The 25806-nt window shown below is 41.7% G+C and overlaps 1 protein-coding gene across 2 annotated transcripts in view; it reads right to left on the reverse strand.

Annotated features, from left to right (window-relative positions):
• Window positions 1-1289: 1289 nt before the first annotated feature.
• The window catches only part of gdap1l1 (ganglioside induced differentiation associated protein 1-like 1), a 58651-nt gene continuing 34134 nt past the window's right edge, over window positions 1290-25806 (reverse strand). For both annotated transcript variants that reach the window (XM_055652538.1, XM_055652537.1), the window contains exons 2-6: window positions 23381-23573; window positions 15371-15544; window positions 7507-7601; window positions 4910-5024; window positions 1290-2003 (exon numbers count right to left, since the gene is read on the reverse strand). In XM_055652538.1, coding sequence (XP_055508513.1) covers window positions 1660-2003; window positions 4910-5024; window positions 7507-7601; window positions 15371-15544; window positions 23381-23486 — 834 coding nt within the window. In that variant the 5' untranslated portion in view covers window positions 23487-23573 and the 3' untranslated portion in view covers window positions 1290-1659. The remainder of the gene's footprint in view (window positions 2004-4909; window positions 5025-7506; window positions 7602-15370; window positions 15545-23380; window positions 23574-25806) is intronic.

A 25806-nucleotide genomic window follows, 5' to 3' on the forward strand; every position in this document is an offset into this window, starting at 1 on the left:
TTCTTGTCTTTTATGTGTGAAGTAAATGCATTAAAAATGCATTTAGAAAACCAATTGGACTCTGAGTTGGCTTATTATAAACAATGACCTTATTAACAGGGATTTGTCAATATAATTATTTGTTTGTTGTCAATCTTTTAAATTAATAAAGTTTATCGGTCATTTTACTTAAGATCCTTAATCCCTAAATTAGATAGATACAATGTGAGAGACAATATCAAGCACTCAGGTTAATAGATCTATGTTGGCGACTAATTTTCTGCGAAGGAAATGGTTACCCATCATGTATGGCTGCTGTAGCACTAGATTATTCTGTTACATAGCATTTACAATTAATTTAGTGTTGTCTAGAGATACAGCATGGAAACAGGCCCTTCAGCCCACCGAGTCCATGCTGACCATCTATCACCCGTACACATTAGTTTTGTGTTATCTCACTATCTCATCCACTCCCTACACACTAGGGGCAATATTCAGAGGCCAATGAACCTACAAACCTGCACGTCTTTGGGATGCAGGAGGAGACCGCGGCACCCAGAGGAAACCCACGTGGTCACATCGAGAACGTGCAAACTCCACAATATCAGCACCCGAGTTCAAGATGAAAGATTAGCTTGTACAAGATTAACTGGATCCAAGCAACAGTTGTTACTTTCAAAGGTGGGATGGGGGGATATTGCAGGGTGAAACAGATAAAATATGGAAGATTTTTAAAAGAAAGGAAGATATATTGTCTGTAAAACTTTCCTGAAGAAAGTGCACACTGATTTAGCAAATCATAGCACACAGAACAGGCACTGGTAAGTAACCAACACGTGAAACTCCCAAGAAAGTGGACTCCTGGGGTGTAAGATATAGCTGCCAAATGGAAACAAGTCCCATAGAAATGAAAGGATGAAATAAAAACACTTTGATGGTTATCAGCTACCTCTAAAATCAGTAAACAATGGCCACCAGTGGCCAGAGTACAGATCATCCAATTAATGTCTGAATGCAGAAAATGATGATTTAAAAACCCTGACTGTGAATTACGTTCATTGTTCTCAAACCAAAATGTACCTTTTCATTGTAGTCAAATAAGTGCACTTTATTTTGTTCATTCATGAATGTTAACTTCATTTTCTTCTACGAATTTGAGTTCACATCTCAATCAACGGTTTAATGAAATGTGTTGGTCTGCAGATGAACCGCTAAACCCATCAAAGCAAACGTGAGAAAGGAAATGTTTCCACCGTGCTCCTGGGTACATTCAGAGTGACTTGTTAGTAATTTGCCTAATGGAAATTAAGTTTCAGTCCAACTCACGAGAGCCTGTTTATTTCTAAATTCCTTCAATGGGGCAGGGTTTTATCAGATCTCTTGCTCTTACACTGTAATGTACAATGCAGTTTCCTGACTCTAACTTCATTTGCTGTCTGCTCACACTTAAGCAGCTTTGTGAAGTGCTGGCCTGATGTCTGAAGGATAATCCAAACCAACGTGTTTTTTTTTTCTTTAAGAAATAGCAAATAAAATATATGCGCTGTATATTATTACCATCCTATTGCATGGAATGTTAACAGTACTACAGAATTAATTCACCTGGTGAAATTATTCACATATTTTAAAACATTCCATAAATCACACATTACACAGGCCACAGAGTTACGTTTACTATTGTTACATGTACTTCTTCTTAAGATACCAGTAAGCAAAGTAGCCCATTCCACCGAGGGTTCCCATTAAAAATGAGGCGCCAAAGAAAGAAGGTGGTTTTCTTTTCACAAGGCGGAACGCGTTGGGTAAAACAGCCGAGAGCAGCGTGGTGTGTATGTCTCCCAAAACTCTTCGAAATGCGGGGCGTTTCTGCACTCTCTCAAAATATGCTTGCAAATTGGGTCGATCTGTATTTCCCCAGTACTTTTTTGCCAGCCCCAGGAACTTGAGGCGATGTAACGTTGCTCCGAGGGAGATATCGGCTAATGTGAAATCAGAGCCGCACAACCACGTCCCAGTCTTCTGGTCTAAAACACAAAACGGGTACAAAGTATTTGCACAAAATGTTCCCTTTCAAATGTCAATATTACAGTGTTGTAACATGCTTAGCATTTCTTAAGCAATATTTGAACATGAAAGAGCGCAAATAATATGATGCTAAGTTAACAATTCAAGCAAAATTCCTAACCTTGTACCCCAGGTTTTTTTTAGGGTGCAGAAACGAGGAACTACAGATTTTAGGCTTTAGCTTTAGGCTTTAGAGATACAGGGTGGAAACAGGCCCACACCACCAGGTTAAGGAACAGAACATTCTCTTGAACTTCCTCTACTAATTTTCCCAAAATGTTATATCAATAAACTATAATCATTCGCCTTTACACTAAGGGAAGAACTCTCTACTCTTTAGATTTTAGAGATACAACATGTAAACAGGCCCTTCAGCCCACCGAGTTCCTGCCGACCACCGATCGTCCAATACACTAGCACTATCCTACACACTGGGGCACTATTTACAATTTCACCAAAGCCCATTAACCTACAAACCTGTACGTCTTTGAAGTGTGGGAGGAAACCGGAACACTCAAAGAAAATCCACGCGGTCACAGGGAGAACGTACACATAGAACCTGGTCTATGGCGCTGTAAGGCAGCAACTCTACCGCTGCGCCACTGTGCCACCCTCTAATGTTGGTTTACAAAAATGAGACACAAAATGCAGGAGTAAGTCAGCGGATCAGACAGCATCCCAGGAGAACGTGGACAGGTGACATTTCGGGACAGGGACCTTCTTTAGACCTGAGGAAGAGTCCTAACCCAAAACTTATCCATGTTTATCATGTTACTTAACCCACTGAATTATTCCAGCACTTTGTGTCTTTTTTTAAATGATGCATATGAGAAAATTGTTTAAATCTAAATGATTTCCAACTGGAGTCAAACAAAATTCTTAAATCAATAATCTCAGCTCCAGGAATGAGCGAGTGCCAGAATGCAGTTTATTCATTAGTCAGCACTTGGTTGCATTGCAAGCAAAATCTGTGCAAAACGCACTTTTAAATTGTAATGTGCAGCCTTTACCTTTAATTACCGAATAAAAACACGTCAATGTGTATCACGATGTGCTTTTGTCAGCACGTTAGTTGTCGTAAAATTAAAAGTTTGCCTTGATTTAATCAATGTTATTAATTAACTAATTAACAAATTAATTAACCAATTAACAAATTAACCAATAACAATGGTCTATATTTCCCCCCCCACAAAATGCTGATCTACTAAAGTAATTCAGTAGGTCAAGCAGCATCTGGGGAGGAGGTGGATAGAAGATGTTTTGGGTCAGGACCCTTCCTCATATCTAGTATATCTCTTGTACAATTTCCACTTCAAGAGGCTGAGATTTAGAATTTGGTTGACTTCACAATCACCGCATTACTCTCTCAGCTGTCTTGTAAATCGTTCTACTTGCCAAATCAATCTTTTCCAAAGCTGTTTTTCTATCGCTGAGCTCAGTGAGACTATCCTGAGTTGGATTAATCTTCCTGCTGTCTAACTATAGCCCAAGCAGCAAGGACATTTGGTTCTCTTACCATTCATACACCTGTCCTCACAATAGTCCCCAGGATATCCAATCACAACATTCTTTATGCTCTGCCCTCATTTCACAATTTTTAGATATACCATCGACTTTCATTTGGTAAGATTCTCTACAACTCCCTCAATCTCTACAACTTTCAACTTCCTCGAATTAATTGTCCAACATTTATAATTTATAATTTTCACCTGCTTTGAGAACAAAGCCCTCATTGTAGCCTCATGGTGAACACTTTATTCCTTTCCAGAGGCACTATTTTCGTTGTTTCCAATGAACTTTATTTGAAATACGCAATACTCAATTTGGAAGATAGACACAAATTGCTGGAGTAACTCAGTGGGACAGGCAGCATCTCTGGAGAGAAGGAATGGGTGATGTTTTGGGACGAGAATCGGTCCAAATTGTGCAGTTCCTTCCTACACAATTTTGAATGTGTTTATTAAATATCTCATTAACCTTTATTCCCAAGAACAAGGTGTTAGCTCCCCAACCTTTCTTTTCCTAATTAGACTTTTACTCCTGAAACACTAAGTAGGTCTTTTGTACTCTCATGCCACTATTTTTTTTATTTTCTTGGAAGAAGGAACCAAAACCTGTTCTTTAAAGGCCTAAAAAAATTTATTGTTTGGTGTTACTTCAAACTAAGAATCACTTCCATTGTCTTGTAACAAACTTGTAAGAGTAACAGTATCAGTTTTTACTTAAGATAGATACAAAGAGCTGGAGTAAAGGGCCTGTCCCACTATACAAGTTTACCCTAGAGCTCTCCGAAGTTTAAAAAAAATCAAACTCGTGGTAAGTAGGTAGAATGTACGTAGCAGGTATGTCGGAGCTCGGGACGTCTCTTAGCAGCTCGTAACGCTAACGGCAGGTACTCGGGAAACGCGGTAAGCTTCGACCCACTGAGTCCGCGCTGACCAGCGATCCCTGTACACTAGTACACTACACACACTAGGGACAATTTACAATTTACCAAGCCAATTAGACTACAAACCTGTACGTCTTTGGAGCGTGAAAGGAAACCGGAGATCCCGGAGAAAACCTACTCGATCACGGGGAGAACGTACAAATTCCGACAGATAGCACCCGTAGTCAGGATCGAACCCGGGTCTCTAGCGCTGTAACGCACTCTACCTCTGCGCTACCGTGCAGCTGTTATTGTGTCCAATATGGATGAAGCCTTCATTGGGGGATATTATATTAACACAATGCTTGATACGTTTCACTATCCATCCATGTTGCTTGACTGTTGACATAGCCAAGATATATAGTCGTACACCATGGAAACCTTTATCTTTTCACCTAATAATTTAAATGCAAATACTTATTTCTTACAATGTCATACCTGCAAGTTTGTGTTTCCTCTGTTCAAGCTCTGCTTCCACTTGATCTAAAACTTTGCCCAACTCACTCAGAATTTTCATCAGGTTGTTCACATCATCATGGTCGAGTATCTTGGCCTACACGGAACGTGAAAGAAACTGGATGTTACTGTGATCGAAACTCATGCGAAAATTAAAAGCGTATTGGAACTCTGGAATGCATGCTTAATTTCTATGTTTAATTCAAGTTCAAGTTCAAATTTATGTGTCACAGTGAAATGTCATTTACCATGCAGCGTTATAATTAAAAAGAGGACACATGCACAACATAATTCAACACACATCCACCACGGCATTCTTCACTGTGGTGGAAGGCAATACAGTTCAGACAGTCCTCCTCCTTCTCCTCCCTCTTCACCCGTGGTCGGGGCCCTGACCTTCCGTAGTCGCTGCTACGGACTAATCAGTTCTATATTTTCATAGAACATTATAAACATGCTCTAAAATCTTAATTGCTGCAGTTTGTGTTTCTAAATCCTTGAAGTTTTGATGCTAGATTGTATGAGAGGGGGCCTTGTCATGACAAAATATTGTTATGGTGCATCATTCTTGCACTCAAGTTAGATTTTCTATTACTTTTTATGCTGCGATTTTAGCATCAATCTTTTGACAAAAAAAGCAATCTACATGTCTGATATTTATATAGTTATGTAGTCGTACAGTCATATAGCAAGGAAACATTTTATCCTGCAAACAGTAAAGTTGGCTCTTTGGCCCATCGTTCCCATGCTGATCAAGATGCCCCATCGACACTAGTCTCACCTGCCTGCATTTGGCCCATATCTCTCTATTAATTAAAACTAGGAATATTGCCAAATTTGTTATTAATTATTGAGTAGAATTTGTTTCTGCGAATGTTGCCTGTCATTGTACGTCATTGAGGTAGTTGTGTCCAATGTGGATGAAGCCTTCATTGGGAGATAATATATTCACACAATACTTGATGCTAAAATTCCTTAGTGGGAACAAAAAGGTCACAATATGAACAGTTCCCAGGGCCATCAATTCTGGGAGAATGCAGAGCATTGTGTTTATCTAGGCCTGGGTAATGGACTTCTAAAGGGCCTGTCCCACTTGGGCGTCACGCAGATGGTGAATCTTTTGTATATCCCAAACTCATGGGACGCTGCATGCGACCGTAATGCGCACGCAATGCGTAACAGGCGCATATCACGTGCGTGTCACTACGCGCGCGGCGTGCGTCATGATGCGTAAATTATGTCGCGTAAATGACGCCCAAGTGGGACAGGCCCTTAAGACTTCATCCACTGTCCCAGAGACACATCACCCTGTGCTTATGGGTCTCTTTCGATCCACCAGCTGTCTCTCCACAGCTCTCGGAAGAAGGGTCTCAACCCGAAACGGCGCCTATTCCTTCGCTCCATAGATGCTGCCTCACCCGCTGAGTTTCTCCAGCATTTTTGTCTACCTCCGATTTTTCCATCATCTGCAGTTCTTTCTTAAACATCTCCACAGGTCGGGGCTGTAAAGGAAGCCATTGCTGCACTCCTGCCCAGCATCCTATCAATATCATTGGAAGCAGAAATACGTGGAATCAAGGAACTGCAGATATTGGTTTGCTAAAGCACTAGAGTAGTTCGGCGAGCCAGGCAGTACCTCACGAGGACATGGATAGGCGACCCTTCTTTAGACTGACTTGCTTCGCCCGTGTGGATCCCACCTCATCAGTTCATAAGTTCCAGCAGCAGAATCAGGCCAATCGGCCCATCAAGCCGACTCCGCTATTCAATCATGGATGATCTATCTTTCCCTCTCAACACCATTCTGCTGCCTTCTCCCCTTAACCCTTGGCACACTTACTAATCAAACCTCCTAACCAACCATTACATTGCCTTCTCCCCAAATCTGAACTGATGTAAATGTGGACTTGATATGTTAGTATTAAAACATTACGGACTTAAATTCATATGTGTTAGTTTGTTTGGCTGTTGTCCTGCCCATTACAGTTTATGACGACATACTATACTTCCGTCTTGCCTACATAAGGAAATGCTGATCCAGTGACAGGTTGAAATGTGAGTGGTGGTTCATGTTCAAAAAGTAGCTGACTGGACAAATAACATTCCTGATATACCTGCTGGTACGTGGCCCAGTCAAAATGTTGTAATCGGAACAATTTAAAACGATTTTAATCTAAATTAAGATGAAGGAATTTTGTGGACTCTCTCCAAAGTCATTTTTTCAAACAAGTAACTTCTTCAAATAACTTTAAAGTGGATGTAAAATATACCTTAACTTCCTAGCTTCTAGGCATTGCATTCTGACAGCTCTCCTTCCATTAACGTTACATCTAGTTTCTTGGTGGGTTTAACCGAGGGGAGAATATTTTATGTTTCACTCTCTGTGAAAAGTTCTAAAAACTCCCTTCTTTTTTTAATTCCCTTCTTTTTACCACCCTGTTACCACAAAGTCCATCCTCACACCGAGGACATCCTTCATTATGTTGCTAAATCGGATAGACGCAGAGCAGAATAGCTTAAACCGCAAAGTATCGCTTTATTTCCAAAAACATGCTGAAAGAAAACTTAGTTTGTATTACCATTAGTTTTTTTTGTTTGGAAAGATATGGCTCTGTGAGTTGAGGTTGTTCTTGGTCAAGCTTCAACAGTTCTGCTGCAGTGTTTACTAAGTGCCCTGTTGAAAGGAGGGAAAAGAATATTTGTACCATCACACCATGTGCAGTGCAGTGCAGTAAAAAATAATAGTACAGAATAGTGTAAGAAATCATTCCCTTAAGCTCTTGGAGCAGAATTAGGCCATCCGGCCCATTGAGTCTCCTCCGCCAATCCAATCATGGCTGATCAATCTTTACCTCTCAGCCCCATTCTCCTGCCTCTGCCTTAAAAATATCTATTGACTTGGCCTCCATAGCCGCCTGTGGCAATGAATTCCACCGATTCACCACCCTCGACAAAAGAAATTCCTCCTCATCTCCTTTCTGAAGGAACGTCCTTTTATTCTGAGGCTATGGCCCAGGTCCTGGACTCTCCCACTAGTGGAAACATCCTCTCAAACCAGGCCATTAACAGGCTATGCTATAAAATGTATGCTTAATTATTACTTCATCAGTAAAATCCAAACAAAATCGGAGGAAGCTGTGGAAAGAATAGTTATGTCGTCATTATTTTATTTTTAAGTTGACTAAATCAAGTGTTGTGCCTTCAAGCAATTTTATTTCGGAAAAAAAAATTGATTGCGATAGAAATGATTCAAGTGGGGTTTATTTCACTATCTGATTAATTGGGTAACATTCTGTGCGAACTGCACTGAGCTTTGGCCACTCATCGATATTGTAGAATTGATAAAATGTCATCTGATGCATAATGAGATCACGGCAGAAACATGAACCTGCAAAGTTTAATCTTTTAGTTTAATCAATGCAATTTACACAGTACGTTATGTTCCTTCATTACATTAAACTTCATGTAAAGCTTCCTACACAGCAGAATGTTGCAATTGTCAATATAATTGGAGTGTTCAAAGTAGTTGATAGGATCTTTCAAACATTATAGGCTGTTTTCACACACCAACGCCATTTTATGTGCTTGACATTCTTATACATTCTCACCTACCTTATTTAGAATCATAGTGAAACAGTGTGGAAACAGGCCCTTTGGCCCAACATGTTCCAGCTATACTTGTCCCACCTGCCAGCATTTGATCCATGTCCCTCCAAACCTGTGCTATCCATGTACCTGTCTAACTGTTTCTTAAATGTTGGGATAGTCCCAGCCTCAACTACCTCCTCTGGCAGCTTGTTCCATTCACCCACCATGCTTTGTGTGAAAAACATTATCCCTCAGATTCCTATTAAATCTCTTCCCCTTCACCTGAAACCTATGTCCTCTGGTCCTCGATTCACCTACTGTGGGCAAGAGACTGTGCATCTACCCGATCCTATTCCTCTCAGTATCTTATACACCTCTAAATGATCACCCCTCATCCTCCTACGCTCCAAGGAATAAGAGTCCCAACCTACACAACCTCTGTGTACAGCTCAGATCCTCTAGTCCTGGCAACAGCCTCGTAAATCTTCTCAGTGTCCTTTCCAGCTTGACAACATCTTTCCTATAACACGGTGACCAGAACTGAACACAATACTCTAAATGTGGCCTCACCAACGTCTTATACAACTGCAACATCAAGTCCATGCCACCCATCGATCATCCGTTCACACTAGTTCTATGTTATCCCACTTTCTCATCCATTTCCTACACATTCGTGGCAATTTACAGAGCCCAATTAACCTACAAACCGCACGTCGTTGGGATGTGGGAGGAAACCGGAGCATCCGGAGGAAACCCACACAGTCCGAGGACAACATGACAGCACATCGAGGTCAGGATCGAACTCGGGTCTCTGGAGTTGTGAGGCAGACCAGCTGCGCCACCTAACATTTAGTCTAACGTTAGACTAAATATACTGATTGTAGAACATGACTAGTGAGTGGATCTGCGCGGATAGATTAACCTATTGTACAATCTTGACTAGGTAAAGCAAGCAATGAAGCTGATACTTAAATGTCATGAATTACTGTACGTCTGAAAAAAAATAGCAATAAATCTCAAAGTCTAGAGTCCTGCAGATGGCGAACAAGGATCAAGAACAGGGGTAAACAAGTCCATCAGCAGATTGTAAAACACTAACAAAAATATGAGTAAATAAATAAGAATGAAATAATGGCTAGAACAAACCCAAATGCAAATATAAAGTTGGGCTTAGTTTAGTTTAGAGATACAGCACGGAAACAGGGACTTTGGCCCATTGAGTCCATGCTGACCAGCGATCCCTGCACACTAACACTACCCTACACACTCTAGAGACAATTAACATTTATACCAAGCCAATTAGCCTACAAACCTGTATGTCTTTGGAGGGTGAGAGAAAAGGGAAGATCTCAGAGAAAACCTATGTGGGTTTCCACTAGTGGGAGAGTCTTTTCTTTTGTACGTGGAGAACGTACAAACTCCGTACGGACAGCAGCCGTAGTCGGGATCGAACCCGGGTCTCTGGCGCTGTAAGGCAGCAACTCTACTGCTGTCCCACCATGCCGCACAAGTTGTGCAAGCCCAGGTTACATGTTCAGTAACAATAACTTTATCCAAAACTGCATATAGAAATAATTATTTACAGGTTAGGCCTGGTTAAAGTTGATATTTTAACTAGGTATTGATTTGAAAAACTTGCCTCAACTTTATTTTTTCAATAATAACATAGTTAAGTTTTAAGACGTTTATTTTTTCTCCTGATGCAAAGGACGTCAGTTTTGCTTTATAAGATGTCTGTACCTTTTAATTGTTTGAGTATTGTTAGTATATTCTGCAATGCAATGTCCATTGATCAAAGTGATGAAAGTAGACGAGGTGGGGGTTCCCAAAATCTTCCTTTCGTAGATGGGGAAGACAGATCTGCACTTACACCTGTAATTATGTCAATTCCCTGCCAGTCAAATTAACGGACCCAGGTAACCCTTCCCACACATTGCAGGCCATTTTGTCTCAGTTTCCAAATGTCTCTTTGGCAGAGGAGACTGGCACTTAGGAACAGACAGCATGCAGTACAGAAATAGCTCCTTGCGTGGGCGTGAAGGTCGTTACTAAATCAAATGCTGCAGAATCATTCCAATCCATCGCCTGTCACAGGCATCAAATCAGGCAGTCTATTAGTTATCCACAAAGCAAATTTGTATAAGGTCATAAGGTCATAAGTGATAGGAGCAGGATTAGTCCATTCGGCCCATCAAGTCTATTCTGCCATTCACTCATAGCTGATCTATCTCTCCCTCCTAACCACATTCTCCTGCCTTCTCCTCATAACCTCTGACACCCGTACTCATCAATTGTAGTTATGCTGAGTGGCCTGATATGTCCATGCACGTCGTTTCCTCTGTGGAAATGGGACATCAAGTCTACAGAGAATCATTGTTGTCACCCATGTACATTAGTAGATCACTGATTAACGGTGACCTTTTACAGACAGTGGTCTACTGTTTTTTGGAGAAGTCCCAGAGTGTACATCGACACGATCCGGTTCAATATTATAGATAGTAACCCAGACCCCAATATTTATAGGGTGGGTAGTTGGGCATGTTTTAGTTTAGTTTACTTTAGTGTAGAGATAGAGTGTAGAAACAGGCCCTTCGGCTCACCGAGTCCATGCTGACCAGCGATCCTCCCACACTAACACTATCCTACATATACTAGGGACAATTTATAATTAAACCAAGCCAATTAACCTACAAACCTGTACGTCTATGGAGTGTGGGAGGAATCTAGAGCACCCGAAGAAAATCCATGCGGTCACGGGGAGAATGTTACAAACTCCGTACAGACAGCACCCGTAGTCAGGATCAAACTCGGGTCTCTAGCACGGTAAGGCAGCAACTCTACCGCTGCACCACCGTGTTGCCTCCATGGGAAGGGAAGTGTAAATAGTCCCTTCATGGGAAAGGGAAGGTCCTGTTTCCGTGCTGTATGCCTCTACGACTCTAACTGCCTGGTTAAAGAATGAATCTGATGGGAAAATGGGTAATATTTACATTAAGCAAGCATTTCTAACCTCCCAACTTGGAATGTTATATCTATTTTTAACAATGGTGACTCTAATAACTAAGCAGAAAATATATTTAGATTCCAATGAATGGGAGAGGAGGCTGGAACAGAGATTAATCTGATGCCAATGATAATAAGAACTTGACCCTGACGTGAATTTTGAAGAAGGCATATGAAACAGGCCGGCTGCTGTTAGCTGTCTCAGTTTTGGAACACACCCTGTGGGTGGCTCGAAGAATAGGAAAAGATGTGTCATTTTAACTGATTCATCTCGACATGCAAATATCTTGAGAACATTTCTGTTGAAACAAGTTCAATTAACCTCAAGGAACCATGAGAAAACTAGTCGTTATCATTATGCTTCAGAAATAGATTGTTAGATTATCATCAAATCCCAGAAGAAGTGACCATCTAAAATATTTAACAAATATGTTCATCAGAACATTTTAGCCAACAGTGGAGACACTCTGCTAAAAACTTCCACAAATGATTAAGTAAAGAGGCATGATGCTGAAGACAGGAGAGATTCCTCTGTCCTTGTATGGTGGTGGTGAATTGGAAAGATCAATGGGAATAAACACAAGTAGGTTGAGATTATTGTGTGACGTCATTTCACTGGAATCTGACAAAAATGATGTAGGTGGATGAGACAGTCAATTTCCACCATGCGTTTAGTTGAGTTTAGTTTATTGTCACGTGTATCAAGGTACAATGAAAAGCTTTTGTTGCGTGCTAACCAGTCAGCGGCAAGACTAAACAGTGTACAGATATATGATAAAAGGAATAATGTTTAGTGCTAGATAAAGTCCAGTAAAGTCTGATTAAAGATAGTCCGAGCGTCTCCAATGAGGTGGATAGTAGCTCAGGACCGCTCTCTGACCAATTCATTTGTAAAGATGATATTTTTACAGAAGTCATTTCTCTCTCGGCTTTGACTAGCACCAAAAGATCTTCTCTGTCCATCTGAACAAGTACATTAGATTCTGGTTTCATGTGTGATCTAGCATGGTCACTTTTATCTTGTGCTGCCCTGTTGTTAAGAATAGCCCATTTGGGATATTCAAGGGCTGTCCGGAACAACTGGACATCGAAGAAGATTGATGGGGAGGAGTTGGCAGTGCACTGGGTTTGTTGGCAAGCAGCCCAGCACAGGGGAAATGTTCATTCTGCTAGAAAATCCCAGGAGGAAAGAAGTCCAAATGAGAAATAGAAATCAATAGGACTATCGAAAAAAAAGATGAAGACAATTTTCACATTGTAATGGATTAGCATCCTTGGCAGTGGGGCACAGAGGCAAACAGGAGGACTGAGAATGTCACAATTATCAACAGCACGTGAATTTAAATTATGATTAGGTCGTGGGAGAGAGACAGACATATCTCAAATTGCATCTTTGCAAACGGGATTCTTTCCAGAATGGCATCTTGTTATAGACAAGAACTATAAAGGCAGGGTAGACGCAAAAGGACGGAGTAACTCAGCAGGTCGGGCGATATCTCTGGAGAAAATGGATAGGTGACGCTTTGGGTTGGGATCCTTCTTCAGGCTTTAACTACTACAGTATTTTTTTCCAAATGATATGTTACAAATGTTTTAAAAAGACACTATGCAGTAATGACTTTGTGATAGACACAGACAATTCCTACAGCCTCCAGGAGACAATGACCAATTAATTTGAAGTGATGATGTTTTTACAGAAGAAACGGTGGCGAACAGTATGAAGTAACATCCCTGCCCATTTTTGACTAGCACCAAGAGATCTTCTATGTCCATCTGAACAAGTCCATTGGATTCCGGCTAAATGCTTCATCTACCATGGTTACTGAATACATGGATACTGAGGAAGGGTCTCAACCCAAAACGTCACCGATTCCTTTTCTCCAGAGATGTTGTCTGACCCGCTGAGTTACTCCAGCTTTTTGTGTCTATCTTTGCTTTAAACCAGCATCTGCAGTTCCTTCCTTATTTTAATTTGTGCCCCACTGTTTTTAAGAATAGCCCGTTGTGATATTCAATGGCTCTATTAACAACTGGACATCTCGTCTCTTTATCTCCTTGTCACATCTGTTCTTTTAATACACGCAGAATATTGCAGCATAACTAAAGTTCAAATTTGACTGTGCAATGTTCCCAGAACAAAGTATTATTCTCGGACTTATTCTTGTCAAATTATGCTTTATGGTTAAATTATGGAAATATGACCATTTCTTTTAACATTTGCTTGGACTATGTACATATATGTGCATGGAAATCCATGCACACATCAAGTGCTAGAGTCATGATTTCAGAACTGTTTCGGGTCTTCAGTTTTTGTTGAAGGTTAACTTAAGTACATTTTGATCTATTCACTTAGGTCATCAGTATGAATATTGCTGATGTATAATAGATAACCTAATATCACAAATCAACATGCTCAGATATCAACCTTTAATATACATTAAGGCAGGCAAAATATCCCAATTCAGAGCTTGATCAGGTGTAAGAGGAATAAGGTTTATAGCAGATGGGATTTCAATTACCCCTAAGATAGACACAAAATGCTGGTGTAACTCAGTGAGTCCGGCAGCATCTCTGGAGAAAAGGAACAGGTGACGTTTTGGGTCGAGACCCTTCCTCAGACTGGTTCAGTTTCCCCAATATAGATATGATACAATACGATAGAGGGAGGGTAGCGGGTCCGTGGGAGTTCGTGGATGTCTCGTAGCGGCTCGCACGAGTAAAAAGTAACAATTTTTTTCATCACATGTATTTTTTTACTCTTGGACATTTTTCACAGTGTTGAAAAAACGTCACGAATTTACCGGATTTCCCGAGTACCTACCGGTAGCATTACGAGCTGCTACAAGACATCCATGAACTCCTACCACGGACATTCTTCGAGTTCGAATCGGGGGACAACTCGGGAGACCTCTTGAATTACCTCGTACAGTGGGACAGGCCTTTACCGCGCCAGAGACCCAGGTTCGATCCTGACTACGGGTGCTGTCTGTACAGAATTTGTACGTTCTCCCCGTGACTGCGTGGGTTTGCCCCGGGTGCACTGGTTTCCTCCCACACTCCAAAGACGTTCAGATTTGTAAGTTCATTGGCTTCGTTAATATTGACGGGAGGAAACCTGAGCACCCGGGGAAAACCCACACGGTCACGGGGAGAACGTACAAACTCCCTACAGACAGCGCCCGTTGTCAGGACCGAACCTGGGTCTCTGATGTTGTAAGGCAGCAACTTACCACCGCACCACCATGCAGCCCCCTAATTTATTTTAACCAACTTTGAAACTATTGAGGGAATGCAGCGTAGGTTCACGAGGTTGATTCCCGGGGTGGCCGGACTGTCATATGTGGATAGAATGGAGTGGCTGGGTTTGTATACTCTGGAATTTAGAAGGATGAGAGGGAATCTTATTGAAACATATTAAGGGATTGGACACGCTAGAGGCAGGAAACATGTTCCCGATATTGGGGGAGTCCAAAACCAGGGACGACCGTTTATGAATAAGGGGTAGCCACTTAGAACAGGGATAAATCTGTGGAATTCGCTACCTCAGAAGACAGTGGAGGTCAATTCCCTGGATGCTTTCAAGAGAGAATTAAATAGAGCTCTTAAGGATAGCGGAGTCAGGGGTTATGGGGAGAAGCCAGGAACGGGGTACTGATTGTGGATGATCAGCCATGATCACAGTGCTGGCTCGAAGGGGCCAAATGGCCTACTCCTGCACCTATCGCCTATTGTCCATTGTCTATTGAAATTAACACTTGCACCAATGATTGTCAATTGCCCACGTAACACTACAACGTCTAGGTATTTGTACTTGAAACTCCGTCCTGCTCAAGTGTTTGTGCATTGACTTACTGCGGATTTCAGCTGTGGCATACTTTGGGATCATGGATTCCGTGGTCAGTTCAGGATGAAGAATGCAGCCATGAGTGTAGGCGTCCATTGGAAGTGAATCGAGCAGGTCTTTAAAGTGTTGCATTTTGGGATAAATAAGGCTTCCCGTTTCTGGAATTAACCTTGGGTAGTTTTCTGAAGTGATAAAAACATAAATCATGCATTGCCAAAAATGACCATAGCTCTACTCTTTAATTAGGATTATTTAATTACTAAACTTTATAACTATGTAATTATTCTGACCATTTCAATCAAAGAATTGTATTTAAAAAATACACCCACACATAAAAAATATTTTAATAACAACCTAGAACACCTATAAAGATTTCACAAAATTAACACCCACACACAGAAGTCAAATCAGCCATCCCCCGAAATCCCAAGCAGTTTCCAGAATTTATAAATTAATACATGCTTCTATGGTTTTCTTAAAGGTCAAATTACATTTATAGTTTCTAAGGCAACCTTAACAAAGTCCTGCAATAAACTTATGATTTTTTCCCTATTCCTTGGTTAATCATCTGCGGTTTGCATGCTTTAGAATTGGCAGCAATACTTCATAATCATAATAATGCATTTGAATATATCTGCAACATGTATTGAGTTGTCCATTACAGGTCTTGAAGATAATACACTGAATGGCATGTTGGCCTTTATAACACGAGGAATCGAATATAGGAGCAAAGAGGTCCTTCTGCAGTTGTACAGAGCCCTAGTGAGACCACACTTGGAGTATTGTGTGCAGTTTTGGTCCCCTAATTTGAGGAAGGCCATTCTTGCTATTGAGGGAATGCAGCGTAGGTTTACAAGGTTAATTCCTGGGATGGCGGGACTGTCATATGCTGAGAGAATGGAGCGGCTGGGCTTGTACACTCTGGAGTTTAGAATGGAGACGAGGAAACACATTTTCTCACAGAAAGTGGTGAGTCTGTGGAATTCTCTGCCTCAGAGGGTGGTGGAGGCAGGTTCTCTAGATGCTTTCGAGAGAGAGCTAGATAGGGCTCTTAAAAATAGCAGAGTCAGGGGATATGGGGAGAAGGCAGGAAAGGGGTACTGATTGGGGATGATCCCGGAGAAATCCTCAGTAGCTCGAAGGGCCAAATGGCCTACTCCTGCACCCATTGTCGATAACGCTGTTAACAAAATTAGGTTTATACAATCTACTGTATATGTATCTACACTTAAATACCTAGGTCTATTTCCCATCTTATAACTACACTGATCAATAGATATTAAAATATATCGATTGTGACTATCTTTTATCAGTAAATAGTTTGCAATTAGCAACTGTTTGCAATTAGCAATTATTCATCAGTGTAGAAAAATACTTTTAACATATTGTTGCCACATTTTTTTTACTTGACCTATTGTATGTTGTATCAATATTATTGTGCACTTTTTTAATTGATTTCTTGACCTGGAAATTGCTGTGCATAGTATGGTGCATGGATGCTTAATAACTTAAGGATGCAACTTTGGTTTTGACTGCTGTAAATTGCCCCCAGTGTAGGTGGTAGTATGAGAACCAGGGGGAGTTCCTGGATATTTGGGACAGAATTGGCAGGGAGGCCCAGTGGCACAGCTGGTAAAGCTACTGCCTCACAGAGACCCAACATCGATCCTGACCTCGGGTGCTGTCAGTACGGAGTTTGCACCTTCTCCCTGTGAATGAGTGGGTTTTCTCTGGGTGTTGTGGTTTCCTCCCATAATTTTGTTGGTTATTTGGTCTCTGTAAATTGCCTCTACTGTGTAGGGAGTGGATGAAAAAGTGGGATAACATAGAATAGTGTGTACGGGGTGATTGAAGGGTAGTGTGGACTCGGTGGGCCGAAGGGCCTGTTGGCATACGATACTAAAAATACTGAAAATACCGCCAAAAGAAAAATAAATATATTGACTTGATATATGGTGGTAGAAAATCCCAGTTATAGCCATGATCATTTTATTGAATATTCATTAACTACCTAGACATGGTATTTATTTGCTGTGATTATATTTCCTATATTTTATCATAATATCTAATGAGTTGATTATGCGAATAGTCTTGCAGGTGTTACACTTCTCCCACCAATTACTTTCCAATTGGCAATGGAGCAGAATTTAAAAAAAGTTTTTATGGCTACTTAATATGATTAGGTGGCAAAACTTTTCTGAAATTATAAAATATTGAAACATAAAGCAATTTGGCACCGAAACGGAATAAATGAATGGATATTAAAAAAAAAGAACATTATTATGCTTGTGATGCTTTAGTAAAAAATTGTACTAAAGTCCCAAAGTGTTATTGGCGCCCAATGTCCATCGGGTCTCTTTCATGCTGACTACACTGCCAGACCCTGGCACTAGGTAAAGAAACACTTATATAATTTTGTCATAAGAGCATTAGGGTTGGCAGCTGGAGTGAGACATTCAGAACTTCTTGCTTGGTTTTGAGGAGAATAGGGTTGTGAATGGGGTTGAGAGGGTAAGATAGATCAGCCCTGGTTGACTCAATGGCCCAGATGGTCTACTTTAGCACCTAAGAATTATGAACTAATGCTTGCTTCTCCATTCAATTAAATCTCAGAAGATCTTATGTACTTGTCTTAAACCCCACAGACGATGGTTCCCTGGAATCCAGACTAAAACAATTCCAGTTACCAATAGACTCTTGCCTGTATCCACCTATCACTTGCCAGGTTATGTCCCGCCCCCACCTCTTTTCCTGCCTTACCTCTACTACAATCTTTGGGCAGCGCAGCAGTAGATTTGCTGCCTTGCAGCACCAGAGACTTGGCTGTGATCCTGACTACGGGTGTACGGAGTTTGTATGTTCTCCCCGTGACCGAGTGGATCTTCTCCGAGATCTTCGTTCTTCCCACACTCCAAAGACGTACGTTTTGTAGGTTAATTGGCTTGGTATTAATGTAAATTGTCCCTTAGTGTGTGTGGAATAGCGTTAGTGTGCAGGGATCGCTGATGGGTGTGGACTCGGTCGGCCAAATGACGTGTTTTCGCTCTGTATCTTTAAACTAAATTAAACAAAAATCTAAAAATCCATCTGAAGATGGGTGCTGACCTGAAACGTTGCCTATCCATTCCCTCCACAGATGCTGCCTGACCTGCGGAGTTACTCCTGCATTTTATGTTTTGCTCAAGATTCCAGCAACAGCCAGTGTCTCCAGTTATAGAAACATAGAAAATAGCTGCAGGAGTAGGCCATTCGGCCCTTCAAGCTAGCATCGCCATTCAATATGATCATGGCTGATCATGACAGCTTTTTCCCCATATCCATTGATTCCGTTATCCCTAAGAACTAAATCTAACTCTCCCTTGAAAACATGTTATTATCTGACAGTCAGGATATTCTCAAAGATTTAAAAGTACATGGGCAGCAAGTTAGATGTTGATATGAATTTAGCATGGGGGTCTGGGTTCAATCATAGTCCAAGTTGATGCACAAGAACATTACATTAATGTTCAGGAAATTCTCCACCCGTAACATTGTGGTCCATACATCACAACTGCCCATAGATTGTGCCGAAGATAGACACAGAATGCTGGAATAACAGCAACAGTAACAGCATGGAGCTTCAGTCTGAAGAAGGGTCTTGACCTGAAACGTCACCCATTCCTTCTCTCCGGAGATGCTGCCTGTCCCGCTGAGTTACTCCTGCATTTTGTGTCTATCTTCGGTTTAAACAAGCATCCGCTGTTCCTTCCTGCCCATAGATTGTATTTTTATAGCAGAAAGTGAATTGATGTTTAAATATTGGGGTTGATGCCAAATATATAATTCCACTGCTTTCACCGGAAATGGGTACCATAACCATTTACTTTCCTCCAACCATATGAAGCCCATTTATAGTTGTAGGCCTTAGAAGCTGCTGGCTTCATCATCTCGATTGATGCAAAACGGCATCAGCTGAGAGTATATAGAACATAGAACATCGAGCAGTATAGCACAGTAACGGGCCCTTCGACCCACAATGTCTGTGTCGAACACGATGCCAAGTTAAACTGATCTCATCTGCCGGACATAATCCATATCCCTCTATTCCCTGCACTTCCATGTGCCTGTCTAAAAGCCTTTTACATCTGCCTCCATTACCAAATGTGAAAATGGTAATGTTATCACTTTCTACACGTCAGCATTGATAAATGTACATAAAATGCTGGAGTAACTCAGCGGGTCAAGCAGCATCTCTAGAGTGCATGGATCGGTGATGTTTCGGGTCAGGAACCTTCTTCAGTGAGAATGGGGAAGAATTCTAGTCGCTGGGAACATTGCAACAAAGTTCAGATTTTGGTGTGGCTGTGGACACTGGATAAATATCTTTCTGCTGTTTTCTCCTCACCTGGAGCGAAACATAAAGAGAGATACAAGTTTGGGTCAATGGACAACCAATATCCAGCAGCCGGGTTCAGGTCAAGGTCAAAGGCAATGTTTGGATCAAGACAGGATTTGGAATCAAACCCAGATTCAAGAATTGTAGGGGAAACGACTGAAGAGGTTGGATCTGAAGACTAGAGATTGGAGAGGAAGTCAGATGAATGAGGTTGATTATGAAGCTGCAGCTTGCAAGAGGATCCTTGGAACTAGAGGTTTGACCTTGAAAATTCACAAAGTACTGGAGTAATCGGCGGGTCAGGCAGCATCTCTGGAGAACATTGATAGATGACATTTCGGGTCGGAACCCTTCTTCAGACCCGACCCGAAATGTCACCTATCCATGTTCTCCAGAGATGCTGACTGACCCGCTGGTAACTCCAGCAATTTGTATATTTTGTCTGCAGAGTCTGCAGTTCCTTGTTTCGACCTTGAAATTATGTTGTTTTATAATCTACACCACATCCATTATTCAAAGCAATCCTTTTCTCAGGCCACCTTTTCTCACTAAAACTAGAAAAAATAACCTTCTATATCAACCTTGAACAACATACAATAGACAATAGACAATAGGTGCAGGAATAGGCCATTCGGTCCTTCGAGCCAGCACCACCATTCACTGTGATCATGGCTGATCGTCCACATTCAGTACCCTTTTCCTGCCTTCTCACCGTATCTCCTGACTCCGCTATCTTTAAGAGCTCTATCTAACTCTCTCTTGAAAGCATCCAGAGAATTGGCCTCCAGTGCCTTCTGAGGCAGAGAATTCCACAGATGCACAACTCTCTGGGTGAAAAAGCTTTTCCTCATCTCCGTTCTAAATGACCTACCCCTTATTCTTAAACTGTGGCCCCTGGTTCTGGACTGCCCCAACATCGGGAACATGTTTCCTGCCTCTAACGTGTCCAATCCCTTAATAATCTTACATGTTTCAATGAGATCGCCTCTTATCCTTCTAAATTCCAGTGTATACAAGGCCAGCCGCTCTATTCTATCAACATATGACAGTCCCGCCATCCCCGAAATTAACATTGTGAACCAACGCTGCACTCCCTCAATAGCAAGAATGTCCTTCCTCAAATTTGGCGACCAAAACTGCACACAATACTCCAGGTGTGTTCTCACTAGGGCCCTGTACAACTGCAGAAGGGCCTCTTTGCTCCTATACTCAACTCCTCTTGTTATGAAGGCCAACATGCCATTCGCTTTATTCACTACCTGCTGTACCTGCACGCTTACTTTCAGTGACTGATGAACAAGGACCCCCAGATCTCGTTGTATTTCCCCTTTTCCCAATTTGATACCATTCAGATAATAATCTGCCTTCCTGTTTTTTGCCACCAAAGTGGTTAACCACACATTTATCCACATTAAACTGCATCTGCCAAGCATCTGCCCAGTCACCCAACCTGTCCAAGTCACCCTGCATCCTCATAGCATCCTCCTCACAGTTCACACTGCCAACCAGCTTTGTGTCATCTGCAAATTTGCTAATGTTACTTTGAATCCCTTCATCTAAATCATTGATGTATATTGTAAATAGCTGTGGTCCCAGCGGCGAGCCTTGCGGTACCCCACTAGTCACTGCCTGCCATTCTGAAAGGGACCCGTTAGTCCCTATTCTCTGTTTCTTGTCTGCCAACCAATTTTCTATCCATGTCAGTATCCTACCTCCAATACCATGTGCTTTAATTTTGCCCACTAATCTCCTATGTGGGGCCTTATCAAATGCTTTCTGAAAGTCCAGGTACACTACATCCACTGGCTCTCCCTTGTCCATTTTTCTAGTTACATCCTCAAAAAATTCCAGAAGATTAGTCAGGCATAATTTCCCCTGGGTAAATCCATGCTGACTCGGACTGATCCTGTTACTGCTATCCTATTAATAAGAGAAAAATATCCCAGGAGATGAAAAAAGTACCAAATAATTCAAGTGAACACTTTTGATAAACTGAGTAGTTAGTTTTGATTATGGTAGTTTCTTTATCCCTTTGGTTTCTTGAATTCTGAAGCCAAAAACAATTGTCTTTAAGTAGTTAAAAAAAATTTAGATGAAAATACTCACTAAATAGTGTTCTCCTTTAAATAACTAATTTATATATTCGGTAGCAATTCATGATTCAGATTCAACTTAATGGTTCATTTACCGTTTCTTTCTTTATCTATTGATTTCTATGTATTTCAGGTGTCAGATATCGGTGAAAGAAGTCATTTCCTGATCTTCAAGAAGGTAAATAAATCAATGGCTTTGCCTTGCCAAGTGGAGGTTGGAACTAAAATCTGTGAGCGCTGCTCTTTTGAAGGTAGTTCAATTCGATATTTTTTAATGTTCATTGTTTGTTTGAATTTCATGAAATTAGGTGACGTCTAACCATAGAAGAGTACAGAACAGGAACAGGCCATTCGGCCCAGAGTGGCACAGTGGTAGAGCTGTTGCCTCCCATGCCAGAGACTCCAGTTCGATCCTGACCTCATGTGTTATCTGTGCGAAGTTTGCACGTTCTCCCTGTGACCACGTGGGCTTCCTCCTCGTGCTCCAATTTCCTCCCAAATCCCACAAGACGTGCGGGTTTGTCGGTTAGTTAGCCTTGTTTTACCAAATTGCCTTAATGTGTAGGGAGTGGTTGAGAAAATGGGATAACAGAACTGGTGTGAATGGGTGATTGATGGTCAGTGTGGATTCAATAGGCCGAAGGGCCTGTTTCCATGTTGTATCTCTAAACTAAAATAGACTAAACATGATCCATATCCCTCCATTTCCTGCATTTTTATGTGCCTGTGTGAGACCTTCTTGAATGCCACTATTATATCTGCCTCCTCAACCACCACCCCTGGGAACACGATCCAGGCACCCACCACTCTCTGTATTAAAAAACGCATCTCTTTGAATCTCTGATCTTAAAGCTATGCCCTCTAACCTTTGGCATTTCCAGCCTGGGATAAAGATTCTGACTGTCTACCCTATTTGTGCCTCTCATAGTCTTGTATACTTCCATCAGATGACCCTCAATTTCCAATGCTCTGAAAAGCATTCTGAATTTTTGTTCTCTCTTCTCCTCATTAATTCCCAGACCTTTATGTCTCCCCAAAATTTCCATTTGAATCAGAGTCCAATGCAAGTTTGTTAAATATTCTCACCATTTCCCACCCATCTCTCTGGGTCAGGATTCTGGCATCGATTGTATCATTTCTCTGGAGTTTAGAAGGATGGGGGGGGGGGCATCTTATAGAAACATACAAAATTATTAAAGGACTGGACAAGCTAGATGCAGGAAAAATGTTCCCATTGTTGGGTGAGTCCAGAACCAGGGGCCACAGTCTTAGAATAAAGGGGAGGTAATTTAAGACTGAGGTGAGAAAAAACGTTTTCACCCAGAGAGTTGTGAATTTATGGAATTCTCGACTGAGGAACCTACAGGCATGGGCACTTTGGATCAATAGCTACAATGGTGACTATATCTTCTTTCTTCCTTCACAGTAATTCTCGTATATTTATTGCATTTACTATTAGTGGCTTAAGAAGAACATTTCTTACTCTATTCTCTAAATGCGCTTATCTATTGTATTGTAATCTTATGTATTGATGAGTAATAAAACGTTACCTCCCACAAAGGTCTTCTCCAGGTAATCAATAATTTGGTTGTAATCACTGACGATATTGTCCCCATGGATGACCACCGGCACCTCTTCACCTAAGTTCAGCCGCATAAACCATGGTTCTTTATGTTCAGTTAATGGTAAACTCACATCCCGTTCATCACACGGCACACCTTTCTCTGCAATCAGTAGACGAACCTGGAACAAAGAGGCATCTTTCAGGTGGCTTGTCGATGATATGAAACAAAATGTAAACAAGGCTGAACAAATAGCGAGGGCAAGGGGATGTCATAGAGTCATCGAAGCTGGCCCTTCAACCCAACTGTGTAGGAAAGAACTGCAGATGCTGGTTTAAATCGCCGATAGACACAAAATGCCGGAGCAACTCAGCGGAACAGGCAGCATCTCTGGAGAGAAGGAATGGCCGATGTTTCGGGTCGAGACTGTCCCCCATTCCTTCTCTCCAGAGATGCTGTCTGTCCCGCTGAGTTACTCCAGCATTTTGTGTTTACCTTCGGCCCAACTGGTCTCTGCTGAACAAGATGCCCCATCTAAGCTTGTCTAATTTGCCTGCGTTTGACCCATATCACTCTGAATCTTTCCTATCCATGAACATGTTTTTTAAATGCTGTTATAGTTATAGCCTCAACTACCACCTCTGGCAGCTCGTTCCAAACACCCTTTGCCCTCTGCATGCAAAGATTGCCCTCAGGTTCCTAATAAATCTTGTCCCTCACCTTAAACCTATGTGATCTGGTTGTTGATTGTCCAACGCTGGGTAGAAGACAGTGCATTCACCCTATCTATTCCCCTCATTATTTTATATACCTCCATAAGATCACCCTGCAGCCTCCTGTACTTCAACAAATAAATTCCTCGCCTACCCAAGCTCCCCCTATATCTCAGCCCCTTGAGCCGTAAATCCCCTCTGCCCTCTCTCCAGCTTAATGACATCTTCCTGTAGCAGGGTGACCAAAACTGAACGCAGAACTCCAAATGCGGCCTCACCAACATCCCGTACAACTGTAACACAATTCACGGTTGTATCACAAACAAAGGTAATATTTAGTTTAGAGACACAGGGCAGAAACAGGCTCTTTGGCCCACGCCGACCAGCCATCCCCATACACTAGCACACAAGAGACAATTTATAACTGAAGCCCATAAACCTACAAAACTGTATGTCTTTGGAGTGTGGAAGGAAACCGGAGCACCTGGAGAAAACCCACGCAGTCACAGGGAGAATGCACAAACTCCGTACAGACAGCACCCGAGGTCAGGATCGAATCCAGGACTCTCGTGCTGTAAGACAGAAACTCTACCGCTGTGACACTGTGCCGCCCATGCTATATGTTATGCATTATATACAGTAGCATTATATTATATACTATATACAATAGTATGCGCTATATCATTCTTGGAAGATTTTGACGATTTTGTAATGACCGCTATCTGATCCATCAGATCGGCCGACTTGGGGTTGCTGAATATCCCGCGGTCTAGGCATAAGCTTAGAGGCGACTGCGCCTTTGCGGTTGCAGCTCCTAGACTGTGGAACAGCATCCCCCTTCCCATCAGAACTGCCCCCTCCATCGACTCCTTTAAGTCAAGACTAAAATCTTATCTATACTCCCAAGCCTTTCGTGTCGTCCACTGAGCGAGGGCTATATGTATATATGTATGTAGTTTGTTTGTTTATACTATTCTTATAACAAATGTAAAGCACTTTGGCCAACGAGAGTTGTTTTTTTAAATGTGTTATATAAATAAATGTGACTGTGACTGACTGATCCACCTCAGTGTTTCTACTTTTGGTTCCAATGATTTGATTCATTCTCCATCACCACAGTCCCTCTATTCCCTCACCCTCAAGTCCTTTTCATGTCATTGATTCTAATAAAGAATATTGGTATCAGATGCGAAAACTGAATCATATTTCATGCTGTGATAAATAATATGTTGTGCAAAGATGCACATGGTTCATTTCTGCAGGCGGCTATGTGGATAGTTTGAATACTTTCACCTGCATGGCTACCATGGTTATCACTGGCACAGTGGGATTTATTTTTGAGACAAATAGTACATTTGTGAAAGTAAAGCCTGTGCACATTTCACTCCTCCTTCATTGCTTTTTGTTCCCCTTATGTCCCCTTTGGTCACCCTTTTTCATCTCTAACATTTCTCCAGCCATCTGCCCCCCACCCCCTCACCTGTATCCACCTACCACCCACCAGGCTCTGTCCCACACCACCTATCTTTTCAAGTTTTCGCCTCCCCTCCCCATCTCCCTGTACGATCTGTCTGAAGAAAGGTCCCAACCCAAAACCTCACCTATCCATGTTCTCCAGAGATGCTGCCCTGACACAATGGGAACTCCAGTACTTTGTGTTCAACAAAAGATTTTGCCATCTACAATTCCTTGTGTCTTCAA

This window comes from Leucoraja erinacea, chromosome 21 (assembly GCF_028641065.1).
Source record: "Leucoraja erinacea ecotype New England chromosome 21, Leri_hhj_1, whole genome shotgun sequence".
Lineage (NCBI taxonomy): Eukaryota > Metazoa > Chordata > Chondrichthyes > Rajiformes > Rajidae > Leucoraja > Leucoraja erinaceus.